The 27,631-nt window shown below is 43.7% G+C and overlaps 1 protein-coding gene across 12 annotated transcripts in view; it reads left to right on the top strand.

Moving 5' to 3' along the window:
- PRR5L (proline rich 5 like) overlaps nt 1–19,962 on the top strand; it is a 190,504-nt gene extending 170,542 nt beyond the window's left edge. For 9 of the 12 annotated variants that reach the window (XM_071218095.1, XM_058305563.1, XM_058305560.2 and 6 more), the window contains one exon: nt 6,950–9,768. In XM_071218095.1, coding sequence (XP_071074196.1) covers nt 6,950–7,338 — 389 coding nt within the window. In that variant the 3' untranslated portion in view covers nt 7,339–9,768. Of the gene's footprint in view, nt 1–757; nt 828–6,949; nt 9,769–11,369; nt 11,485–18,983 lie in introns of those variants that run through there. The other 3 variants (XM_058305564.2, XM_012521455.4, XR_009187588.1) reach the window with 2 other exon arrangements.
- Nucleotides 19,963–27,631: the final 7,669 nt, after the last annotated feature.

The following is a 27,631-nucleotide window of genomic DNA, read 5'->3' as shown; positions in this document are numbered from 1 at the left end:
TGCCCTCCCCTCGGAAGCAGTCACTTTTCTAGGACAGTTGGGAAGATGGGGGTGAGGAGAATAGTGAAAAAGTAAAAAAAAGAAAGAGAAAAAGGGCAGACTCTTGAAAGGAGGGTCGGTGTCCTACCTTTCTAGATCCCAGAGTCTCCAAGCTGCCGCCCCAGCTGATTACAGGGCCCTCTGAGGGGCACGCACTCCATTTCTCCCACACAAAAGCCCGGCCTCACACAGCTCTCCCTCCATTGTGTCTCCTGGGCGAGCGCCCCTTTCCTCCCCAGCTCGAGCGCCACCACCAAGAGGCGGTCACTTCTCAGCATGACAAGCAGGCATTCATGGGCTATCAGGTGCCGCTCGGGGAGGGGCCCGCGACGGGCGTTCTGGGGCCTGCGCGCCTGAGAGATCAAAGACCTGGGAACGGCCACCTCAACAAAGGGCCTGAGCAGTGCCTCCGCCAGGCTTTGCTTTTCTTTAGGGGTTTGAAAGGAGCTGGCGCTTTTGGCGCCGGTGCAGGCGGGTGAATGGCAGAGCTCAGCAGCGCTGCTGGTGAGGGAGGAAGGAATAAGGGCTCCTGGTCGCCCCACCCGGCGTGAGACCACGGAGGAGGAGGCGGTGGCCTGGAGGCAGGTGTTGGCTGAGTGGCAGGACCCAGCCTCCCTCCCTGCTCCACGCGCACCACTGCAGGGTAATGCCCCGTTTCTAGGCCCTGGGGGATGCCCACACCATGACAGGTTCCTTGACATAAGATTCCCTTCCCTAGTGGCAGGGCCTGGCCTTCCCTGGTGCAAAGAAGAAAAAGAAGGGAATGAGAGCAAGAAGCAGCAGCTCGGGTAGGTATCTGCCAGACCCAGGCCTAGCCCTCGGTTTGGTTTTAAGGCCCCTCGGCCTCCTGGGGGGCCCAGTGGGAGCTGACCCTGGGGGGTCACCGCTGACGCACTTGTCTGAACGTTGGCTCTGGTGTCTGGCCAGAGCATAGTGAGGAAGCACGTCTGCCAGGAGGACCTGACACAGGACACAGGCAGGCAGCCACTGCGGTCTTGCCTCTGCCCACACACCAGTCTTGGGAACCAAAATATTCCACCCAGAAAGCAAAAGGAAGAGGTGAAGGCCTCTCCCTGTGAGTCACCGGCAGTCACTGCGCTAAGGAGTGAGGGGAAGGCAACCCTGGAAAGAGCAGGGCCTTTGAAACTACAAAGGCTCAGGCTCCACTGTGTGTGCTGGAGCAAGTTACTTATCTTTCTCTGATGGGCAGGGAAGGGCTGAGTATAAAGCCCTGTCCTTCCATCAACAGACAGCAGGAGCGAGAAGCTGCCCTGTCTAGGGCTGGGCCCAGCAGAGGGGCTGCCTGCAGTATTATGGACCCCGTCAGAGAAGGCTCTGACCCCCTGGAGTCACTCCAGGTGGGAACTCGTGTGTGCCTCCATCTCTCCCACATCCTGGCACTTGCCGCACTGGGTTGCCGTGGCCCGAGTAGTTGTCAGCCTCCCCCTTCGGCTGTGAGCTCACTGAGGGAGGGAGCACATTGCTCTCCTTTGTATCCCAGACCCAGCACAGATCCCTCCTGTGCGCGAGTGAAAGTGCGCAGGCTTGGCCATTCTGGGTCTCTCTCAGTCACTCTCAAGGGAGCTCAGCATAGCCCATCAAAAGTAGCAACCTTGTCAGGATCCCACCCCCCCCCATCCCCAAAATGTCCTCCTCTCTTCACCACCGAGGACTAGTTTTAGCAGTTGCTTGTGTGCAGGCCACCCAGTGGTCGTGGCAGGGCTCCACCACTAGCCCTATGCGGTCACCCCTTGGGCTGAAGTGTGGAAGCCGCCGCAGCCCTGGGCTTGAATCCTGGCTCCATTGTTGTGGATGTCCAGAGAGGTTCAATTATTTATGTATAGAAAAGCCAGGACTCAGGAATAATTTTGGGAAGGAAAAAGGATTTATTTACCACTGGCAGGCTCGGAGCTTATCATGCAAAATCCGAGCCCGGAATAAGATTTTTGAGTTCTTTTTATATGGAGGAAGGGCCAAATGGTTCTTTGTTTCTGTGCTCAATAAGCTTGAATGAGCATATATCTTCCACATCCTAGGTAAGCTTTTAGGATGGACATCATACATTCTAGATAAGCGTTTAGCACATTTGGTTTGCATTTTTCCTGAATAGCTTTTCCTGAAAAGCTTATAGAGTTTGCATTGCTAATTGTTTCTCCGGGACTGGAGTTGTTGTCATGGTTACCAAGGGCAGGGCTGCAGTTCTTGTTGTCCCAAACATACAGCTCAGGGCACATACAGCACAGGTTATCTACAAAGAGATGAACAGCTCCCCCCTCCCATAGCCTACATCACCATCGCTGACTATAAAGTTCTTTAACATCTCAGCCTCGTATTCCCCTTCTGCACAGAAGGCAGAATGAAGTCATGCTTTAGGTACAATACCTAGCACATAGTAGATGCTCAGTAAATGGTTAACTCGAAGATCTCCCCCAACACACAAATTTGTGCTGGGTTCAAGGCCCTTGAGGCAGACCTCATATCAGATCTGTGATTCTCTCTCAGTAGTCAGCACCATATTTTACATGGAGTAGCAGCTCAAAAAGTGCTTGTTGGAGGAGTGGGCAAGAATCATTAGGGCCCCCTTCTCTGGGGTGGTTACTCCTACTCTAGCTCCAGCTCTCAGCCCGTGGGTTCTGCTCAGTAGCAGCCAAGGACTTTGGGTTACTGGGCTGAAGTAAGAGGGATGGACGAAGTCCAAGGACCTATATGAAACACTCTTCTCTGCCTCTTCCTGTTGGCTTGGGGTCCTGGAAAGCAGGAAGTGAATTCTGTTTTCCTACAGAGATGCTGCCTGCATCCCCCTTCCCTCAACTGACCCTCTGTCCTCTCTGGGCCCAGTGTTTGTTCAAACTGCTTTGTCTTCCTGGACTGCCTGTCCCATCCATATCTGCCTGTCCCAAGACTTAGCCACATTTTATAAGCTAACATTAATTCTGCTGCTTTCCAGAGACCCCTCCCCAAACAGACTGTGAGTCTCCCACATTCCCATAAAACTTTATTTGAGTTCTGTTTTCACAATAGAAATCATGTAACTACTGCCCACATCTGAGCAAAGGATGCATTGGCTCTGCTTCTGCAGGAATCCGTGTGCTCAGAGGTTGGTGTAGAGTCTCACGTAGCACAGAGCTTTGACAAAGTCCAGATGGGCTGGTTGTAGAGTTGAGGACACAACGTAGGTTTCTCAACAGCCAATCTTAAGTGCTTGCTTAAGATTGAGAAATGAATTCTTTCCGAGGTGCTTCCTTAAGAAATATATTTTAATGGGTCCTTGCTTCTTTGAACTCTTCCAGTGCTTCTGTTTTATAGTTGTTGAATTTTGTTACCATAAAGGGAGTGAGCATTCCAGAAATAAGTGGCTTAGAGAGCACATGCACCAGGTCTCAGAGAGAGCCTTGTTTATGCCTGAGTCTTCCTTTTCTGTTGCTCTTTGGTGTTTTGTCTCAATGTCACTCTTCCCCAAAGAAGCCGGTGGATGACCCAGCCTCTCCCTGACATCTGCTGGGGGTGGTGTTCCCTGTTACCTGACCAGAGGGTGGACCAGCTCCAGGAGTCTGTCTTCTGAGGGCAATGACCATGCCCTGCGAGGAAGGAAGTGTAGTGAAATGAGGGAAATCTCGGCTCAGCCAACTAGGACCTAAGAGAACAGGGGCTGAGCCTTAGCTGTCCTCCTCTGAATGATGGAAAATATGAGCCCAGCCTTACCCATTTCCAAGGGATGTTGGGGCTAAACAGTGAAGGTGGAAGTGCTCAGTAAACTCTATTAATTCCACGTATTATTTGGTTTTGAAAAACATTATTGTTACTGCCAAATTGCTCCTGTGGGGCTCTGACCAGCAGAAATTGGTGATTTACTCCTGAGGATGAGAATTTCATTCTATTTTCAACTTATATGTATATAAATATACATATATATTTTTTATGTATCAAAAATGACAATAGAATAATACATTAAAGTAAATATATACAAGTTTCATGTATTTGTAATATATAGTATATTTATCTGTCAATTTTTATATATTATATATATAATGTCATACACAAACAGTCAGCAGTCCAGCACTGCTGAGAGCTTTGCACATGGATATGGGCAGGCTCACTTCTGTGCCCCTCCAGGAGCGTGAGCATGAGCTTTGGACATGGCTGACAGTATCTGCCTAGGGCCTTTCAGGTCTCCAGGAAAGGGGAGGGTAAACTAAACCAGGACAGGCCAGGGGTCCCCACAGCCAGTCTCTGAGATGCATGATGTGCTTTTCCATCAGAAAGAGAGCATACCCCCGCCCAATCCTGTCAGAGTGTTGAGGGTCTCCTGATATTGCCAGACCCCTCTCTGGCTCCCCATTGCATAACCCTGCTGAGAGAGGCAGTACATTTCTCTTCGGGCTCGCGGGGTCTTGGGGCCCTAAGAGCTGGAGAAATGACAGGCAAGCTGGGGTGGTTGGAAGGCTGGGAGTGGTAGCCTTGGACAGAATCTTCCAGTCCCCCAGCTTCTGTAGCTGTAGTTTCCAAATTTGCTTACAAATTTGCTCTCTCCCAGACCAGACCTATGGGACCTACAGGACTCCATGCCATGCCTGAGGGAGAAGAGGTGGGGAGCCTCTGGAGAGCAAAGTGAAGGAGGACCCTTCCCGGTCTGGTTCCAGCCTGCAGCCTCTGCAGGTTTTCTGAGCCAGCTGGGGCCTTTTAAAGGTGGGAGCTGGAGAGGCCCAGTGAATTGGAGAGTTGCTAGTGTGGATGCCTCCTGCTCCCCAGGCTCAGGTTACCTAGCTCTTCTGGTTCTTCTCCTACCCTCTGATCCACCCTCTAGTCTTGCTCCCTTCTCAAGAGGCACTGAGTTCCCTGGTAAAGAGGCTTCTGGGGGCTGACACCTTTATTCCAGCCCAGCTTTGCCTCGTTTTTGTGACATTAGGCAAGTCATTTGGCCTCTCTGTGCTTTAGTTTCCCCAGCTGCAAAGTGGGAATAATGATCATAGTACCCACCTCCAGGGCTGAGAGTTAGTTAATTTGTTTAGTTAATATATGCAAAATGCTCATGGCAGAGCCTCAGCCCTTTGAACCTCTCAGGGGCTTCTCTCTTGCAGCTCAGCTGTGGGCAAAACTGGAGTCCCTTCTCTCACATGGCAGGATCAATATGGTGGCTCCCTTTTCCTGTGTCTCCATTTTTATCAGACCCAGCAAGAGGGTGGAGACTCAACCTGAGTCATGACTTGCTGGTGTAGTCCAACTGAAAGGGTCTTACACCCGCGGGAATGGATTAGTTCACAAACATGATCTTTCTATTTTGGGGATTCATAAAATAATTTCAAACTGCCACACCATCCTTAGCCCCTTCCCAGGGCTGCTCTTGCTCCTCCCTTGTTGTCCTGTCCCCCAGCTTAGATCTTGGTTCTTCTTCCCCTGCCTTCCCCCTCACATGGTCTCTCCTTAGTGGGTTCTACAGTGTTAGCCCCTGTGGTGTCTCCAGCCCATTCCTTCCTCACCTCGCCTTCATCACAACTTTCTTTCCTGCCCTGCTCACCTTTGGCCTAGACTCTGGTGTTAGCATTACATTTTTTCGACATACATAATACATATTTATTATAGCAAATCACACCTGAGGCTTCTCCCTGACTTCCCTCACTTCTGGCCTCTATGACTCCAACCCATCCTATACACTCCTACCAAGCAAATCTTCCTGAAGCATAGCCCCCGACCCCCACCCCCACACAAGGCCATTCTGATTCATCACAGCTGCTTCCACCTGGCATGACACAGCTCATCCTGCCTGCGAGGGCACATCTCCCTCATTTCATGTATTCTGTGTGTCCCAGCCAGGCTGTGGCCTGACTGTGCACCCTCTGTCCCCTTCTGGGAGTTCTGGCAGCCTGATGGCCCATCATCCTCCATGTGTATCCTCCCTGGCAAGTTTCCTCATTGTCCCCAGATGGATTTGTGTTTTCCTGTCTTTGAACCCCATACACTTGACTCATCCTTCCCTCAAGGTACTTAGGCTATGATTATTATCTTCATGCTTTGCAAAGGTAGCTTAGCCTATGAAGAGTGAGGGTCTGGAGTGAGACAGACGTTGTTTGAGTTCCAGCTCTACTACAGCCGTGTGACCTTGGGTAAGTCATTACCTCTCTGCTCTTCCATTTTCTCACTTATTATATAGAAGCTAATATATCATGAGTTAGGTTCAGTTTTTAGGAGATTTAAAAGAACATGTTGAGGGCTGAAAGAACAGCAGTTTTATAACCGTTCGTGTCGGACCCTCCTCTTTGTGTCTGCCTCTATGGAATCATCCATGGAGTCTAGCCTTTCCTTTGATGGTGCTAAAGGTTATTTGAATCCAGAATTGACTTGAATAGAACATGGACCTCAGACCACCCACCTTGGTTCAGGATGATTCTGAGGACGGTCCCACTGCCCTGGTTTTGAGAGCTGAAGTTCTCGCCAATGACTTCTTCCTTTGGATTTAAGCTTATGAGACCCCTTTCATTTCATTTGTTGGTGTTGCAGGGACCACATACTTCCCAGTGTGGCTAGAGGGCTCCTTTTGGAAGTTGGCCTAGGTCTTCAGATGGGACTGGTTGAAGGGGATTTTAGGGCAAATCTGATGAAGCTCAGGTTAAGTAGCTGGAAAAGAAAGGAAATTCCCTTGAACCTGATTTGTCAAGGAATATCCCTTGATGAATCCCTAATATAGGGGAAGAGATGTGTCAAAGGTGGTACCTCTGTCATAAGCAGGTGGAGTTGCAAGAGAAACATTTAGACATCACCAAGTTCTTCCCTTGCCTTTCAACAAGGCTGCACCTCAGGCTTTCTCTGCAGGTTGAGCCACCACCTCCCTCTTTCCCCCACAGTGATTAGAAAGGAGCTTTGATGACCACTGTACCCTTCCCAAGTACAGCATTTTCTGTTTTTTTCTTTGCAGCCAAGCGGCACTCTAAGGTCCGGCCCAAGGTTACTCTCCTGAACTATGCCTCCACGATGACCACAGTCAGCCGGCCACTGAATGAGATGGCCCTGACCCCACTGACCGAGCAAGAAGGGGAGGCCTACCTAGAGAAGTGTGGCAGCGTCCGGCGGCACACGGTGGCCAATGCCCACTCGGACATCCAGCTGCTGGCCATGGCCTCCATGATGCACTCAGGCCTCGGTGAGGAGGCTGGCAGTGAGGACAAGTGCCTGCTCCTGCCACCCAGCTTCCCCCCACCCCACCGGCAGTGCTCCAGCGAGCCCAACATCACCGACAGCCCTGAGGAACTGGAGGAGGTGGCAGGGGGCAGCCAGGAGGACTCAGAGCCAACTTCCCTTGGCTGAGTCATCCCCTCCAGGGTTTCCCAGTTTCTGGTTAGAAACCAGGATGAGGATGGCTCCACCCTCATGGATCAACAAGGGGCAGTTTCTTTGAGCAATGCTGCCTCATTTTTTTGAGGGTACAGACTTGGTCTAAATGCCCTAGGAGGAGAACCCTGTTGTACACCTCTTCACTGTTGTGAGTGACTGCCTCTTTGTAGCCACAGAAGACCCAATTGCCAAATGTTCGCCTTCTGACTTCCAGCCTTACCTGCTGACTCAGAACCTCATTGCTGGGTTTTTTCCAGCTATCGTCCTGTCCAATGCCCCTGACAATACTTACCAATGCCCCTGGCACTAACTATAGAAGGAGGTTGCCTGGATCACACACAAAACCATTGAGGGTATATTGGCTTTTGGAGTTCTCTTTAGATTCCCTGTGATACAGAGGCTGAGGGGTAAAAAAGTTTATTTTGTGTAAAAGTAAAAGTAGACTGCAGCCCCTACCAAGCATGGCTTGGGGATGTGCCTTCCCTGTTTTAGTTTCAGAATTACAGGGCAAGTGTTGCCCTGTGGTGGATCAGGGTCCATGCCGCACAATGGCCTTTTGGCTTTTGGTCCAGGAAGACACCGAGGCTGCAGAGTCTGTCTTGCATTAAGCCTCAGCACTTTTCTTTCAAGCTTCCTGTCAAACTCAAGTAAGTAACCTCCAGGGGAGTAACTGGTGCCTTAATCCCTTTCTCATTTCAGAAACTGACAGTTTGCCTATTGTGGATATGAGGTGCTGGCTGATATCAACCAACTAGTTCTGGATTTGACTTGAATTTTTTAAATGTGTATAATTTCAAAGAAAAATTATTTGCAAGTATTTGCACGTTGGATCTTGCACTGTTCATTTCCAATGGGGTATGTCTTTGAACTGAAAAAACAAGCAATCCCCTGAGAAAGGCACCTGGAAGTGGTTTAAGATAGAGTTATGCGTGCTGGGCAGGACTGGTGGGCTGCAGAGCTCTGGAAGCAGCTGGTCTTGAATCCAGAATGGCCTGTGCTCCTGTATTTGGGAGTGTCATGGATTATAGGAAAAGCCACATTGGGGTAGGAGGACTAAGCTTCCCTCATGAGCAGAAGATTGTAACAAATAGAATATCTCAACTCTTTACAGTGGGGTATGATGGGGGAAGATGTGGGCATGACCTTTAAGAGGGATGTTCAATCGTGATGATTAAAGAAGTGCCTGGAAATGAGGTTCTGGAATTTCTAACAGGTGGGGCCTCCAAATGGTATTTGGGGCCGCAGGTTTCACTACTAGTTGTGCTGTGTCCTTAGCACTGCTCCCTCCAGGTCTGTGGACTTTTTAACCACCTTGAATCCTTGTCCTCCTTTTTGCATTTGCCTATTGGCCCCACTGATAGCAGCTCCAGACAAAGAGAAACCCCATCCTCGTCCCAACTCTTCTGGCATCTTCTTGGGACCCAGTTAGTCTTTGGGAACCATCGTTTATGAAATCTCAGAGGTGTGAGGTAGCTTGGCCGTCCAGTGGCAGGAGGGCACTGGGAGAGGGTGAGGATTGGTTTAAGCTGCCAGCAGGGGGATAAGAAGCCTTCTAAGTTTATCTAAGCCTTGACATAGCATTTACCTTTTGGACGAAGATCTGAATATGGCCATAGTTGAGCTTTGGATGACTTGTAATTTGAAAACTCTGTTTAAAAAGTTGCTCCCAGCTGAGAGAGTGACAGAAGAGAAATGCCCAAGGGAAATCTTCTGAGAATTTCAAACAAAATATAACCCATGTATGTATTGGATAAAGTCCACAAGTTGACTGACATGTATTAGCAAATGGAAAATCAGTAGTTAACAATATGGTGGTTTCTTTAACTGATGACCTCTGTCCTTATTAGTACACTTAGCACTTGAGACTGGTATTTATTGACCCAGGCAAAGTAGTTAATCATGCTTGGGCTTCTTCTTTTTTTAGTTTACAAAGTTATGTACATTTTGAAATGCCTTTTCCATATCCCAAGCTCCCCCCGATGCCTAAGGATGGCAGTCATCAGTACAATATATAAGCTTTTAGGTTGAGAGTGGGAGTGTCAGCGCAGACCGCGTGTATTAAGTGCTGATGACTGTTAGCCAGTTTACAACTTTACTTTGATGTACATATTTGATATTTGCACAGGAGGTATTTTGGACAGTCCATAAAAACTTCGTTGATGTTTTGGGGCATTTTCGCCATCATAGCTATTGCAGGAGTGATAGCTGTAGTGATTTGACCACTATTTCTTCCATTAATGAGATGAAGATTCATTTCCATTATTTATGCTAGAATTTTCCTGTGGCTCAGGTTTAATAAAAGGAAGTAACCACAACTCTAACCCTTGAGTGAGCTAGCAAACAAAAAACCTTTCATGTTGCCTGTTTCCAAAAGGAATTCAATAAACATCATTTTGTACATGTTCCCTGTTCCCTTGATAGGTGCCTCAAGTGTGCAAGTATGTCTTGATTTCATTGGCAGGTGCAACAATCAAATTAGATCTTTATACATCCTGTCCTCTCACTCCCTGGTCTGCTTTCCCTGCCTCCACGTCCCTTTTCCTGTTGCCTCCATTCCAGACTTAGGCAGCAGTCTCAGGTCAGCCCATCTCCCCTGGGTTTTGCTTGCCATTCTGTACTGGATTGGCAAAGTATCATTTTCTGGAGAAATAGCCTGCCTGTGAAACTTAGGAAATACTTAACCAAGTCTCTGAGAAGCCAAGGTCTCTGCTATAACCAGCTTGGTCTCTCTTCCTGTAGTGTTTAAACCAAAGGTAGCACTTACCGTATTTACTCATGGATTATCTCCTCATAATACATTTCCTTTCACATCTGCTTGGCAGAGGAATTTTACAATAATCTACCACTGCATAAATTCTCTTATATGAGCTGTAACAGCATTAGTCTGACCCTCTGTTTGGTGAGAGCCTTCGGAGAGGTGTGACCTGTACTGATTGAGACTCCTGTGTACCTTTTTGTTGAGCCTTCGTAGGTCATAATTATGGTAAATAGCTGCTTAGTATTCTTTCTTAGTGGGTGTCATGCCATTGGTGCGGTTCTACGACATTCATCCATCCATTTATCAAATATTTGTGGAGCTTCCACAGTGTGCAGGCACTTACCCAAAGTTAGCCAAACTTCAAAGGTAAGGGCACAGTCTTCCAAACTGGCAACTTTGCCCAAGACTTCTGACCCCAACTGCAAGGAGTTAGAGACCAAAGACTACCCTCACATCTGACTCAAACTGTTACCAGATTTTGTTTAGGTTCTTTGACTATGCTGCAGAAATGAATTTCAAGAGCATGTCGGATGAGTTAGGCCAGTAACTCATTCAGGTAGGGAGGAAAGAGAAATGGGAGAAAATAGCAGATCAGGGGTCCCAGGTAGAAAGGATGGGGCTGAAAAGCCAAAAAGAGGGCTGATTTATAGACTACAATTCCCCGTTATAGATTATAAATCCCCAGGTTTACTTGTGTAGTGATCCAAGCAGAAGAGAACGCAGCTGGAGTCTGGGTCCAGAAGCCAGAGCTAACTCAGGCCTGGCACCACTTTTTGAACGGTTAATTATTCCACCCCTTTGCTAATGGCAGGGGAGGAGTTCCAGCTGTTCACTGTTTTGATTGCTTACTTCTCCCATCAATCTCCCAGGAGGGCCCAATGATAAAGTCCTGGGGGAATATCCAGGGCTTCTCCTGGCTTCTGGAGGAAGTCTTCTTCTGAGTGGAAGAATCTTGGGGGAGGGTCTTCCAGCAGCCATCTTGGGGGTATTGATGTCCATGTGAACTCTCTGCCAAGTTCCAGATCCATCTATTGATTCCTATTTTACTAACCTGCTTCAAAACTGTGAGGAGTTAGGGTCCAACTACAAACTTAGAGATAAGAGAACACATACAACCACTCTCACTTCTGATATCAACAGCCAAGTTCAGGGGGAATTCTCCAAACCACCCTCAGTTTCGATAATTTGCTAAAAGGACTCACGGATTGACTAAAAGTTACTGTACTCATGATCATGTTTATTACAGGGAAAAGGTACTAATTCGAACCAGCCAAAGGAAGAGACACATGAGTCCAAGTCTGGGAGAGTTCTAAATCTGCAGCTTCCATTGTCTTCAGGGACACATTACCCTCCTGGCAAAGGTGTGTGGTAATATACATGGAATATTGCAAAGCAGCAAACTCACCCGAGCTTTGGTGCCCAGAGTTCTTAGTGGGGTTTCATTATACAGGCATGATTGATTGGAATATTGCCCACGTGGTTGAAAATCTCCATCTCCCCATCCCCAGAGGACTGGCTGATAACCTGTGACCAGAACCCAGCAGGAGTCGCCTCATTAGCATAAATTGTCAGATTGGGTCTTGGGACTCACTACAAGTAACAAAGACGCTCCTATCATCCAGGAAATTCCTGGGGTTTAGAGCTGAGCACAAAGGCCAGTCCTCTCTTTGGATTAGGTCAAATTCCTTACCTTACTGCACTTGTCTTAGGGATAGGGATAGAGTGATAGACAAATAATGAAGGTGTTTACAGTCTAGTGGGGAAGACCAGCAATCAGGTAATAAACATCTTTTAGAGAAGAAAAGACTGGGAAGAAAATAAAATGAAGTTCAAGGGACTAGAGGGTGATGAGAGCGCAACCTTGGGACAAGGTGGCTGGAGAAGGTCTCTCTAAAAGTTGACTTGAGCTGAGACCTGAAGGGCAAGAAGGAGCCAGTCTGACCATCTGTATTAGGTTCCTATCACTGCCATAAGCGTGCCATCAACTTGGTGGTTTCAAACAACACATTGATTATTTTAGGGTCTTCTGGCTTAGAATAGCACAGGTGTCACCAGCCTAACATGAAAGTATCGGCAGGGCTGTGTTCCTTTCTGGACGGTCTAAGGGAGAACCTTTCCTTGCTCTTTCCACCTTCTAGAGACCACTCACATTCCTTGTTTTTGACCCTTTCCCCCATCTTCAAAACCAGCAATGGTGGTTTGAGTCCATCACCCTGAGCTACCTTCTGCCTCCCTCTTCTGCTTTTAAGGACCTTTATGATTACACCAGGCCCACCCATATAATCCAGAACACCGCCCTCATATCAGGATCCTTAACTTAATCCCTCTACAAAGTGGCTTTTGCCACATAAGGTAGCATGGTCTCAGGTTCTGGGGATTAGGATGTGGCCATCTTTGGGGCTGGGGGTGGTATTATCCTACCTTACCACACACGCCTCCTCACTTACCCTTATGTGGGTGGCAAGTTCCTGACAGACCACTTTGGCTACTCCGGAAGGTCCTGGTGCACCAACCCATCTGTGGGGTCTCATTTCAGTAAAATCTAAGGGCTTATGGAAAGAGAAACTGCAGGGAAAGCAAGATGGACAAAGAGTATTCACACAGGGTTTGCCCTGCATTCCTGCCAACTGGGGAGCAGTAGTGAGTTCTCTGATGTTCTTCTGAAAGTCCCTAATTACCACTCACCAGCCTGCTGGCCCAGAGACCGGTGGGCGATGCTGGCCCTCTGACTTGACCAGGGCCACTGCTCTTCTCTGACCTGCTCCCTCTGGTCTCCATCCCTGTCCCAGCTGGACTGAAGATTTTGTGGGCACTGTGCCTGCTGCCCCCTCTACTGATGTCTCTCTCAGTAGGAAAGGGGCCAGCCATGAGGCATGTTGGGGTCCTTGGGGAGATGAGTCTCATCTCAGTGTGGACGGTGGTCTCAGTGTCCAGAGAGATGGTGGCTTGGCCTGTGGGGTTTAAGCCTAACCTCCACCCACCATGTCTCAGACTTCCACAGTGACCTTGATTCCTGAGTCCCTTTTGTTCAACTCTTTCCCCTCATTTCCCTTCTCAGATGTACTTCCCGTATTTGTCTTGACTCTTGTCTCCTCCTTATGCTTGTCCCCAGTTGATCTTTATAAAATGCGATCTGTGCTTAAAATCTTTCCTTGGCTTACAATAAAATCTACACTCTTGACCTTGACTTCAAAGACTTTTCCAAGCTGGCCCTAATATCTTTCTGGCCTCATTTGTTGCTCTCAGACCCCCTGTGAACAAGCATCAGACCCACCAGGACTCCTTTTTGCCCACACTGTCCTGCCTTGCTCCTGCTGCTTGCTTTCCCTGGAGGACCCCCGTCACTTCTCCAGGGAGAGGGAGCCACTTCTGCTCCATGCTTTCTAGGGGCTGTCCCAACAAGGCAAGGATGCATAGAATCTATATTTGCATGCCAGGGGTCTAGCAATACAGAGAAGGTTTTGAGTCATGAACATTGAAGAAATTAATGGGATGGGAAGAATTCTGATCTCTACCCCTTCCCTGTAGATATTTGCAAGAAAGGACAGTTACCAGCTTTCTTCTTTCTCATCAGAGAAGACCAGGTTGCTGTCCATGCATGTTCTGACTGTGGCTCTGGTGGCCTGTTTATCCTGTGAACAGAGAAGCGGAGGCTGGGGTCCAAGATCTGAGGCCCCTCCCTACAGGTTTCTTGCTATAGCCAGTGGCTGCCACTTCCCTGCCAAGGGCTGCTGTTTTGCTTCTGAACGAGCTATCGCTTTCTTGACCTGCCCTGTTTCTGACTCCAGTGAAAAATGACTTTCAAGGCTATAACATTTGCCTGAGGAAGAGAAAACGTGGGGGGGGGGGGGGGGGGGAGTTAGGGAGAGAGAGAGAGAGGGAGGGAGGGAGGGAGTCAGCTAGCTCCTGTTTGTTTACCACAAGGCCATCTTGTGGAACAAGTCCTCCTGCCAAGAATCAAGAAGGAGTATCCCAGGCCAGTGATAGCAGGCAAGACCCTCCTTACCCTAACCCCAGCTACACTGAGAGAGCCAGTCCTCTCCTCCAGCCTGAGGGCACATCAAAGTGAGAATCAAATTCTGCTGCCCTCTTGTGCCAAGCACTATCCTGATCCTCACAACAACCTTGCAAGGCAGATCTCTGCCCCATTTGTAGATGAGGAAACTGAGGCTCAGGTCCTCTAAGAGATGGAGCTGGGACTGGCCCCCCTGGGTCCCATCACCCCAAGTCTAGTGGTCATTTCTTATTTCCTATGAGGTACCCTAGCTGTGGAGAAAATGAGGAGTCACTAAGCCAGGGGCATAATCTCCTCAGCCTGCTAAAAGGTGTGAGAGGGTTTCAAGGTTTCCAGAAAAGTAAGGAATCCTGCTGCTCCCTCACTCTTCCCCACCCACTTGCAGAGAACAGCTTCAGGCCAAGCACAGGCTAGTGGGATAAGGGATGGCATTCTGGTTTCCTGGAGAGTGAGTTTCATATGCAGAAAAGATTCCATGTTCTTTTCTTAAGAAATTAGTATTAATATGCTTAAATATGGGCTTAAAAAGTAATATTTTAATAAGTTTAACAATTATTGGCAGTTTAATAAATTATATGATTAATTTTGTCTTTAACATCTATATCCAATTTAGGAGACAAATTCAAAAACCTTTTTTATGCTTTTAAGTTCAGCTTATAAACTTTATTATTCTATTCATAAGTGTAGCAGAATTTAGCAATCACTTCTGAGGAGACTTTGAATAATGCTTGATCCTGTTATCAAGTTTAGCTAAGCACTCCAAACACTATTAAAAGCATTTATAAATTTAATACATTTACTTCGTATGGTTCCATTTTTTTCTGACAGCAAACAAGATCTTCCCAAATCTTAAATTCTTATAGAAGCTAAAAAACTTTAAATAAGGGAAACCTTAAGTCCTCTTAAATGTTTATATACTCTACGTAAACTTGGATTTCACCATAAAAATCATGAGTCTAAATTAATTACCCAGTTAGACATTTTGAAGTGAACTGTTACTCTGACAGACCTTGTTCTCTTAAATATCACAAGTATATAAAACACCAAAGATGCATTGATTCCTTAACATATTAGTGCTAACAGTTTGTTTCTCTTAAACATTTCTACACTTAATTCTAAATCTTCCTGGCTGTGTTGGCTGTTAAGCTCTTGTCTCACAGCTTCAAGTCCTCTTCTATATTTTGTGACGCTAGGGCCAAGCACATTTCTGCCTTGCTACCTGCATCCCTTCCTCTGCCAGTGGGTAGCACCAGGCAGAGACTGGAAGGCTGGAAGAGTGAGAAGAGACATGCTCATATTTGTTTGCTTCTTGTCTTTGTCAATCTCACCTGGCAGGACAGTTGGTTCCAGTAACAGAAGTTAGTTCCAGTTTTTCCACACTCCCAGAACCAGCCTCAACATCCTGCCTCAGAGATACCAACACCAGTAAGCCAGGGCCCTCCTCAGAAGATTAATGCCCAGTTCTTAGGGCCCCTTCCCCAAACTTCTGAATTTCTTTCATCCCAAACTTTTCCATTTGTTTCCCCAGTTCAAAGGGTGGTAACGGCTTACAGTAGTTATCACCTCTGTGATTCCTCTGTGCCCCCTTTTTGCCTTAGTATTTGTCCAATGCCTGGTTGTGATATATTAAATTATATACCCTAGTGAAAGACATGTTCTCTATCTTAATCCATGTTCCCATAGATGTAAACCAATTTATAAATAGGACCCTTTGAAGATGTATGATCAGTTGAGGTGTGGACTTATTTGTGAAAAGAATCCTGGAAGATCCTGTTTTGGTCCAAATGCAACAGGGTGGGCCTTAATGTTATTACTGAGTCCTAAAGAGAAGACCAGAGGAAGGAGCTGGAAGTCAGTGTGAAGTAGAGATACAAGGAGAGGCATGGTGTAAGCCAAGGAACCCCCAGGATTGTGGCAAGCCAGCCCAGAATGCTACAGACTTCAGGAGAATGCATGGTCTTGTTGATGCCTTGATCTTGGACTGCTAGCCTTCAAAACTCTGAGACAACAGATGCATGTCATTTAAGCTAACCCATTGTGTAGCTTTGTCATAACATCCTGGCAAACTAAGATAGTCATTGATAATTGCTTGTATTAATTCTTCATTAAAATAACTGCTGTGGCTTTTGTACCCTGACTGAAGAACCAAGGTTGAAAAATATACATACACCAAAGAAGACAATAACCATCTCAGTTAACAAAGATTACCCAATACCAGAAATATCCTTTGGGTATGAGATCCAGAGCTACAGACCTCCAATATGAGTCTTCTCAATTCACCAAAGGAAACCATTACATCATCTCAAGTAGTTTTGGTGACTGCTCCTCAGCATTTTTAAGTTCACTGGTAAAACGCGTTCAATTCTTGTCAGAGTCCCTAAGAGACACTATTTATGGTTGCTTAATCAATGACTTCATAGTCTGAAAGAAGAGATCTTTTAGCCCTACCTCATAGATTATATAACTGCCTACATCTTCAGTCTACTCCCAGAAGTCTGACTCTCACCAAGTCATTCATTAGGTTGGTTTTAAATTTCCTTGGCTTTTCCTGCCTAGATCTAGTGACCTGTGAGAGACCTCCTAAGCAATATAAATATCTTGAACCTGATGGGCTCCTGAACTCTTTTGTATTCTCCGGACCACATAACTCTTAACAAATGCCCATATTTCAAGGTGATATCAGTTAAATATCTTAATTAGCCTTGTTTGTGGCCCAACTTATAAGATCATTCCATTCTCTGTAGATTGAAATAGGATCAAGGCAACTGCCTATCAACAGAAAGTTTTGAGGCTCACTCTAGGGCAGTTTTGGCAAGGACTCAATAAATGATAACAGCATATGGCTTCTGGTTCTGGCCATGGGGGAATGGCTTGAAGCAGATTAATCTTCCTACCAAAATCATTCTAAAAGCTGGACAAAATATATAAAATAACTTTTGAAGGCATTGGAGAGTGATCAGTGCAGGTAGGACCTGAGAGTCTGTGATCTCTGAAAGGGGGGAAACACATGAGTTCCACATTCATTTACTCTGGTTTTTCCTCTTAGTGCATTTTCTAAATAACTGATTATGGTGAAAAGGGTGGATGATAGCATAAAGCAGCAGTCTTACTAGGTTTAGACCAAAGTTTAAGGCAGCCAGGGTAGTGGGAACATAAAGGAAAAGTGATGGAGAAGATTGAATAAGCCCCGAAATCTACATACAAATTCTCCTCAATTTGTTGGCTGACTCCTAAGCTGCATACTCAGAGAGAAAACCCCCCAAAACCAGCAGAAAACAACAGCTGGGAAGTTAAAGAGCTGAACAAATCTCAACTGCTGCAATGCTAAGCAGACAGAGTTTCAAGTCTCACCCAGGCATAGGAGCTTTGGCAAACACTTTGGACTTCTGGTAGAGACTTCAGAAGGGCCATACTCCAGGAGTAAGGATTATGACCAACAGCAAAATGGTAGATTTAAACACAATTATATCAGTAATTATTTAAATGTAAAGGGTCTAAACACGCCAATTAAAAGACAAAGATGGTCACACTAGATTTTAAAAATAATAATATATTGTTTACAAGAGGCACTTTGAATATTAGGACACAGAACAGTTGAGGGAAAAAAGGATAGAAAAAGATACATCATGTAAACATGAGCAAAAGGAATCTGGTGTTACTAAATAAATATCATGCAAATTTCCTAAGACAAAATGGTTAATTCAAAAGGAAAATATAAATTATCATGATATATAAATTATTATTTCTTGGTCATCATTTATATGCCAGGCACCACCCTATTTCACATTCATTGTTTTGCATAATCCTACCAGCAATTTATGAGATAAATTTTATTAGCCTTGTTTTACTAGATGTGGAAATTGAAGCCAGAGGACAACTTGTCCAATGTCAGACCGCTAGAAAATGGTAGAGATAGTATTCAAACCTAGTTTGTCTGATCTCTTGCCAAAGAGCTTTTAATCACTGCTCTTCATTCTAAGTACCATTCTGCCTGGGGTTTACTTGCTTGAACCAGTTGGAGAGAGTCTCTTAGGGGACAGGCCTATGGTTACCTAAGAGTAGGGTATTCTGAAGGGACTCCTGAAACTCTGGACTGGAAATTCAAGGTTCTCTCTCTCTCTCTCTGTCTGTCTCTCTCTCACATACTTCTGTGTAAAGCTCTGTTCTTTTGCTTATCTCTGCAGCGAGACTTTCTCCACTGGCTCTTTGGTACTCATGATCCCCAAAAGGCTACCCCATCCTGACTCTAAGAGACCTCCCAAATCATGGAATATCACAGCCAAACTTGTTTGAAATTCTTAGTTCAAATTCTCAAGAATCTGATTGGGCTTGTTCAAGAATCAGGTATCTACCCCTGATCCAATCATCTTCTGCAAAGGAGGCGCTGGCTCACGTGGTTTCAGATTTCACTTGCTAAATCTTCTATTGGAGTTGAAGGGGAGTGTTCAGGGGTTCTCAGGGAGAGGAACAAGGCCTCTACTCCAGGCTGAATCTGTGTGTATATGGGTGGGTAGGAGCCAGAGCAAAAAATCCCAGATAATCCTTACCAAACCACCTCTAACCCTGGTCTTCCCCCCAAATACAAAGGTGCCTAGACGGGAGGATAGAGAGCAAGCTCTCCAAGAAGGGACTGAAGAGGGTAGGAGACAACTGGGCCCATCATCAGGGAGGGAGGGTAGGACTCCGCCTAGGATGAAATGAAGCACTCTCTGCAGTGGGCGGTCTGGGACTGAAGCACAGAAGGACGGGCCAGTGCTTCCTCTCTTTGCTCTTTGAGTTACCAGAGGGGCACTTCCTCTCAGGGAATATTGCTATCAACTGCCACTCTTCTTACCACCTGGACAGGCACAACTGGAAAAGCCTGCAGAGAAAAGAGGCTGAAGCTTTGGCCATAACATGCCGTGGCAGTCAGCAGCCAGGAGGATGAAGGGAGAGTCCAAGAACCTGTGTGTCTTCTAAGCCTCTGACCCCCAAGGATGATTCTGTAGCAAATGAGTATAATAACAACACAATATTTAATGCTTATTCAGTGTTTACTATAGCCAGGTGCTAATATAAGTGTTTTCTGTATATATCTCATTTAAACCTCACAACAACCCAGTGAGGTACACTTCACAATTTTCACATTAAGAAACTGAGGCACAGAAAGGGTAACTTGTTCAAGGCCACAGGGCTAATAAGTGGCAGAAACAAAAAGTAATTCCAGGTAGTCCAGTTCCAGTGGCCTTGCCCTTAACCACTATGCTAAACTCTTCCTCCACTCTTAGGAAAATGTAACCTAACTTACCCCTCATGGAGAAAGGTAAGTTGTTCCACTAGAAGGAAATGCCTTCTTGGGATTTCCCATTGAGTGTTTGTGAGCTGCTCCCCAAAACCTGCTGCCAGACAGTTGGTGAGCACAAGATAGGGAGAGAACTCACAGAGAAACAAGAGGCCACTATTTAGGATTTAAAACTCGTCCTCTTTCTCCTCCATCACTCTGCTGTCAATGTATGTCTGACCCTTTTCCACCCCACCCCCCAGCCAAACTAGCTGGGGACCTTTGGCTTAATTGACCTCCCTTTTCCTCTTCTGCAAAATGTGGTTAATTATGCCTACCTTGCAGGACTAGAAAGTACATGTCTATCTTGATTTCTGTCTCTATCCCTATACTATACACAAAAATAGACACACATACATAGATCCAACATAGAAAATGACTATGTAGGTAAAATCATGAATGTTATGTTGCTCCTTTTTTGTTGTCTATGTTTCTAATTTTCTGTAATGAACATGTGATGTCTTTATTTTGAAAGGAATTTTAAAATAAATTTCAAAAATCTAACAGCCATTCATGATTTTTTTAAAATTACAAAACAAACTTATAACAAAATTGGAAGTTTCTCAACCTAATAGAGGGCATCTACAAAAATCACAAATTGAATACCATAATCAATGATGAAAGACTGAGTGCTTTCCCCTTAAAGATCGAAAACAAGGCAAGAATGTCCAGTCTTACCTCTTCTATTGAAAATAGTACTGGTGGTTCTAGCCAGTGCAATCACACAAGAAAAAGAAATGAAAGAATTCAGATCAGATGATCCTTTATGTAGAAAATCTAAAGAATCTACAAACAATTAGGACTAATAAACAAGTACAGCAAAGTCAAAGGATACAAAAGCAACATTTTAAATAAAAATCAACTATTTCTATATATTGACAATGAATAACCTGAAAAATAAATTAAGAACAAATTCCATTCACAGTAGCATCAAAAAGAATAAACTACTTATGAATAAATGTAGCAAAAGAAGTATAAGACCTATACTGTGAAAATTATAAAACGTTGCTAAGGAAAATTAAAGAAGCTCTAAATAGAGAGAATTTTCTTCATGGACTGGAAGTCTCAGTATGATTAAGATGGCAATTCTCTCCAAAGTAATCTACAGATTCAATGCAATTCCTATCACAATCCCGGGAGATTTTTTTTGTTTTGTTTTGCTTTGTTTTTTGGGCAGAAATTGACGAGTAGGTCCTTAAATTTACGTGGAAGTTCAAACCCTTAGAACAGTCAAAACAATTTTGAAAAGGAACGGCAAAATGGGAGTACTTTCACTTCCTGATTTCAAAACATACTGTAAAGTTACAGTAATCCAGATAATGTGTTATTAGCATGAAAGCAGATGTATAGATCAATGGAACACAATCAAGAGTCCAGAAATAAATTCTTATGTTTATACTCAATTCTTTTTGACAAAGGTGTGAGGCAATTCATTGGAGAAAGGAGAGTTTGTTGAACAATTAGAGGTGGAACAATTAGATATCCATTTGCAAAAAGATGAAATTTGACCCTCGCCTTACACCATACAAAAAATGAACTCAAAATAGATCATAAACTTAAATGTGAGAGCTAAAACAAAAAACTTTTTAGAAGAAAACACAGGAAAAAATTTAGAGACCTTGGATTAGGCAAAGATTTCTTAGACATGAAACTAAAAACATGGTCCAGAAAAGAAAATAATTCATTAATTTGACTTTATCAAAACTCAAAACTTTTGCACTTCAAAAATACCATTAAGAACATGAAAAGACAGGCAATGGATTGGGAGAAATCATTTCCAAAACACATATCCAATAAAGGACATGTATCCAGAATATGGAAAGAAATAAGAAGACAAATAGCTCAATCAAAAAATGCACACAAAATATGAGCAGACATTTTGCCAATGAAGATAAAGGATTGACTAATAAGCACATGAAAAGATGCTCATCAGCCATCAGCAAAATGCAAAACCAAACCATAATGAGATAACATTTTACACCTGCTATAATGGTTTTAACATATACAATAGACGATAATAAGTGTTAGCAAGGATGTAGAGAAATGGGAACCCTAACACATCGCTGGTTAGGATGTAAAGTGGTACAGACACATTGAAAAACAGTTACTCAAAGAGTTAAACATAAAACTTCCACATATCTCTTTGACATTTATTATGGGAACAATATTGTATTGAACATCCTTGTACATTTGTGTGTGTGTGTGTGTGTGTGTGTATGTGTTTAAAAAAAACAAAACAAATTTTCACACAACCCAGCAATTCCACCCTTGGTATTTACCCAAGAGAAATGAAAACATATGTCCACAAAAAGACTTGTATGTGAATATTCATAGCAGCATTATTCATAATCTCTCAAAACTGGAAACAACCTAAATGGTCATCAGTTGGTGAATGGAGAAACAAAATGTGCTATATCTATACAATGGAATTCTATTTGGCAAAAGAAGAATGATCAACTAATAAATGCTCTGTCACGGGCAATTCTTAAAACATTACACTAAATGAAAGAAGCGAGGCACAAGAGACCACTTCTTGTAAGACTCCATTTATATGAAAAGTCCAGAAAATGAAAATTTATAGAAAAAAAAGTAGATGAGTGATTGCCTGGGGCTGGGTATGTGTATGAGGGATCTTTTTGTGGGCATGAAAATGTTGTAAAACTGTTATGTGGTGATGGTTGTACCACTTGGTAAAGTTACTGAAAATCAATTAACTGATGCAGCAAGATGACACAACAAAAAGAGATACAGATTCCAGGTGCTGCTGACAAGAAGACAAGTGGACACAGAAGAAGAACACACAGCAAATGGACACAGAGAGCAGACAACGGGGGGAGGCGGGGCACAGGGAAGGGGAGAGAAATTTTTAAAAAAATCAATTAACTGAAAATCACCAGAAAATGGTGAGTTTTATGGTCTGTAAAACATATCTCAATAGTTATTTTTTTAAAGTTGATTTATTTTTTCAAAATGAAAGGAGCTAATATGGGGAGCGGGTGTAGCACCTGCTTCCAACATACGAGGTCCAGGGTTCAATCCCTAGTACCTCCTAAAATAAATAAATAAATAAATAAATAAATAAATAAATAAATAAATAAATAAAAGAGCCACTAAAAGATAGATGCTGTTATTATCCATAACTTAAAGAATGATAAATTAATCAGTGAAATAAGTTCTTTATTAAGCTAATTTAATAAAAAAGACATGTTCTTAGGGAAAAAAAGGGAGGGATACATCAAAGTACAAAGATGAAAAGAAATACCTCTTATTCCACTTAGGACAACTGTAATGATTCCTTAACAAAAAATACTAAATTTTATTTGCAATCAACAGAAGGAAACTTCCTGAAATGAAGGAGCTGCTGAACTTGAGTGTTTGTTCACAGAGACATTGGTTTCTAAATTATTCTTCTAAAGGCAAAAAAAGCAGCTAAGGAAAAACATTGAGGTTGGGTTGAGACAAAATGGTTTTTCCATTTAAGTTCATGTTTCTTGATGGTCATAGTTTAACCCCCACACAGGCAACAGCTTCCCATAAAAATCAGAGGATATTTGGGATGTTTAAGCAACAAAGCACCTGAGTTTTTAATCTAAAAACTAAATAACAAAGTTTAAATCCTTTGTTTAAGGAGGAACTTCTAACAGAAATTATTAGGGAATGGTAAGTAAAATAACTATAAAGGTGATAAACCATATATTTAAAAAAGCAGGAGGCAGTTATTGTAGATGGTATCTAAAATAAATCCAAGAGATTACACATCTATCAGTCGGTTTTCTCCTCCCTCTGAATTAATTGATTCTGTTTCTGAATATCTGCTCCAGTCTGAAAATGACCACACTCTTTTTTTTCTCACTCAGACATGTAGAGTCCACATATTTCATGTTCTGCTCACTTCATTTCAGATGAGGCCCTTTTACTGTTAAGAATTGTATAAAACTTGGAAATAAGACAAAAAGTTGGGTGGCATGTCCTTTCAATGTCATACCAGGAAATTGTTAAACAAGTCCATTCAAGGATTGTTTAATTTTGTAGGGGAATGTATCTGTGTTTGACTTTGCTAGTTACTATTTGATTAGAGCCCAGATACTGTGAAGTTACACATTAATTTGTATTTTTCTGTCTGGTAGGAAAGATAACCCCAAAGGTTATGGTTTTATTAGCTTTCAGGTCATTAAACAGTTTGGTCTGTAACCTACCAATCTTATTCTAAAGTTTTTGTTTGTTTTGAAAATGTCTTTCCTGTAGATTATGTATATAAACCCATTTACCTCACATAGTCTTGGAATCAGCTTTACTACCTAACTGATTCTCTCATAAATGAATAAGTTGAACCAATCTTTGATATGTGTCCTTCTATATTTGAGTAAGAGTTATAATTTTAACATCCTGACAATTACTTTGATATAGTTGAGAGACCTCAGCTCATACTCTCTTCTGCCACACACTGGCATTGCTTATTCTTTTTTTTTCTTCTTTCATTTTTTAAAATTATCTTCTCTTTTTAAAGATACATAGATCACACAAAATGTTACATTAAGAAATATAAGAGGTTCCCATATACCCCACTCCCCACACCCCCACTACTCCCACACTGACAACTTCCCTCATTAGTGTAGTACGTTCATTGCATTTGATGAGTACATTTTGGAGCACTGCTACACAACATGGATTATAGTTTACGTTGTAGTTTACACTCTCTCTCAGTCCATTCAGTGGGTTATGACAGGATATATAATGTCCTGCATCTGTCCCTGCAATTACATTCAGAACAACTCCAAGTTCTGAAAATGCCCCCGTATCACACCTCTTTTTCCCTCTCCCTGCCTTCAGCAACTCCCGTAGTCACTATCTCCACATCAATGATAGAATTTTCTTCCATTGCTAGTCACAATAATTCTATAGAATACCAGTAAGTCCACTCTAAATCATATTTTATTCCTCCATCCTGAGGACCCTGGGATGGCGATGTCCACTCCACCTCCAAATCGAGAGGAGCCTTAGATCCCACATGACTGATGGATGGAATTCTCCTGCTTGCAGTTATAGACTCTCTCAGTTCCCTGGTGCTGGCTGACCATCCTCACCTCTCTGTTAGCTGATCTGGGTAAGTCCTGCAAACCAGGGAGATTTTGCAACTCTGCTGAGGCTCAGGGCCAGCTGGCACACAGACAATCCAAAGATTCAAGTCTCCTGAGCATACACCAACCCCAGCACCAACCACAGGTTCAGTAAAAGTGACAGAAGAGGCATGCTTATTCTTTACTGTGCCTATTCCGAATGCAGATTATCCAGCCACAGACACTAATTCAGGGAGTTTGTGGTGGGGCCTGGTGATACACATTTTAGTAAGCAACCCCAGGAGATTCTGAGGGTAGTGGTCCTCAGACCAGAGAAAGTGCCCTAGTGAACTGGGTGGTAGTGATGTCCTATGATTCTACTTGTTCTTAAAACATTGTGGCCTTGGGATGGGACTGGAATGCAACAGTCCATTTCCTAAACTTCACCTTGGATGTGGCAGTTGATCTCAGATGTTCATCCACTATTCTGTATCAGAATGGATTGGGGATGGGGGCAACTAGGAATCTGTGGCTATAGTTTGAACCACATGAAATCATGTGGTTCAACTGATTACTAACATACAAAAAATGGCAGTTTCATATGGTTAGACTTAAAAGAACTCGGGTTTCTAACTTGAAGCTGGTTTGGCAACCAACTAGGTTGTGACTAGGGCAGTTGGGACAGAGGGAATTTCCAAAATTTGGCAGAAGTGCTTCCTAGTTTTCATCAGATTTAAAGCAAAATGTTAAAGATTCTTTTCCCAGAACAATGCACAAATGAACCACATTTTGCAGACCATCTCAGGGGGATTTATGGACTCCTTAAATGTCCTGGGACTCCAAGTTAATCCTATTTCAAGAATTTCTTCTGAAGCCTGCAAGTCCCCAAAGGACACATTCTTTAGGGATAGAGTTTTGCTGCCACCTACTGCCACATAGTTCACGCCTGCCAGTCAATGTCTTCCAGCTTGCAGTTTTGTAGCTCTAAGCAGCTGTCATACCACACCAACTGACACTGCAGTCTACTTATAAGCCGAAGCAGGCACCACAAACCCTTGCATTTATAGTTCACACATTGCACTGCGTTATTTTTAGTACAGGATGTAGTGCTTCACTGGATAAACACTTTGCCTGGTCTAGAGCACACGCATCAGGGTTATCTGAGTCTGACTCTGGAAGCTATTTTCCAACTCTGTCCTGGAGATAACTGAAAGCAATGCAAAATAATCGTTTCTACAAATGCAATTTCATCCTTTCTGGTAGAGGTTCAATTTATTCCCACCCCCACCCTGGCCCCCCACTCACACACAGTGGAAGAAGTTAGTTTTGCCTCCATTGATATTCAATTCAATATTCCTAGACTATAAATGTGTCTGTTCTTTGGATTCTTCTTTGAACTGGTTATAACATGTTTGGTTCTGTCTTTGAGTAAAATAAAATCTTTAGTGTGCACATTTCATATCTGTATGGCAGCCATGACTTTATTCTTTTTTTAAATTATTCTTTAACTAGGACCGGGGTCATAATAGATACCACCACATCCCATCTGTAATAAGAAAGGGTTGACACTTTCCTTGAAAGTTCATCTTTTGATTAAGAAGACACCAGTGGAGTTAACCTTTTAGATCACTCATCTCCCTCACCTCCACACATCCTTCTCCTTTTCCTTACTTCTCCATTCAAATATCACCGGACCTCATTGCCTCAGGGGAGATATGTGAAGGGGGGGAAAAGGAGCCATGCATCTTTCTGGCTTTTGTTTTCTTAAAGCTTAAGTCCCTAAAAGAATTTGGAGGTGCAATGGAGGTGGCAGGGAACTAGCATCTTGGAAAAACAGAGACAAGATGGGGCTTTGCTTCCACGAAACATTATTACCTCAGGCTGAGGAGGAGAGAGGAAGGCCTGGAGAGGCAAGGCTGCAGGGGTGGGACTGACTCGAGTCCCGACAGATGGAACTGGTCTGGGGGAAGAGAGGTTGGCTCTAATCCCATTGAACTAAAAACCCTTGACCCCGGGGGCTAAGTAATGAGTTGGACCTCTAGCCTATGGGCAACTTTAAGCCCTCAGGCTCTGACTCTGGAGGCAAGTTGCATTTTGATAAACTCATTTGTATTCTGGGGCTATATTTTAAAAGTGAAAATGAATAGAAACTCTCAGAATGCATCGGAGATAATAAAAAGCAAGTGTTTTTCAAACCTTTCATTTCAGTTGCGTTGCTGTACATATTTATTCATCTATCCATCATCTACTTTTACTGTGGGTCATGAGCAAAAAAATAAACAAAATTGACCCTAAAGGTATAGAAATAAGTCAAATCCAGCTCAATTAATCTAATAGGATTGAGAAATCCAGGCTTCTTTCCTTTTCTTCTTTCTCAAGTCTCCTAAATCTTATAAAGGGAATGGCCAGCTACCTCTTGAAGCACTTTTGGTGAGGCTTTGCCTACTTCATCTAGGCAGCCTCGGGGGCGTGAAGCTGGGATTGACAGATACAGATACTTTTTTAAAAATCCGTATTTGCCAATCAGAGCTGCTAGTGGGAAGAAGGTGGGGATTTTTTCAAAATTTTGGAAACTACTTTTCAGTGTTTTTATTTAGCTTTCAGAAGTTAAATTCTGTGAAGATCAGATGCATCTTTATATTAAAATGTACAAATCCCTACCAAGGCCAAGCAAAAATTATTGTGATTATGCATCATTTCCCAGCAAAGCTACAACTGTCACCATATAAAGTAAGTCTGCCCCTTCTACGCACTGTACTGGTCCCAGTACAAAAGTTAATTTTAAAAATGTGCAATAGTGTAACACACTAACAAGAATAGACTGGAAGTAGGACAGAAAGTGTCAAGGCTAACCCAAAATAGAGGTGGAATGTTAGGCTCCCTCTGAGTTAATAACAGTATTTCACTTTTGGAGCTCTATTTAAAACTAAGGCAGCATTTCATAAAGCATTTACGTCTCTCCAGCTTTTAGAACCACTGAGGCAAGTCGAGTCTAATTTAGAAAGAACAGAGGTTGACCCACAGAAAGTTTCCTAAAAACGTTTTTAATAGCCCCACAATAGGGGAGCAATACTTAAAAAAACTGTCAGGGAGTTCGCTAACTAAGAAGGCAGGGA

Source organism: Dasypus novemcinctus, chromosome 10 (assembly GCF_030445035.2).
Source record: "Dasypus novemcinctus isolate mDasNov1 chromosome 10, mDasNov1.1.hap2, whole genome shotgun sequence".
In the NCBI taxonomy this organism is placed as follows: Eukaryota; Metazoa; Chordata; class Mammalia; order Cingulata; family Dasypodidae; genus Dasypus; species Dasypus novemcinctus.
The sequence above is the reverse complement of the archived record's forward strand: the minus strand, read 5'-3'. Positions and strand labels throughout refer to the sequence as shown.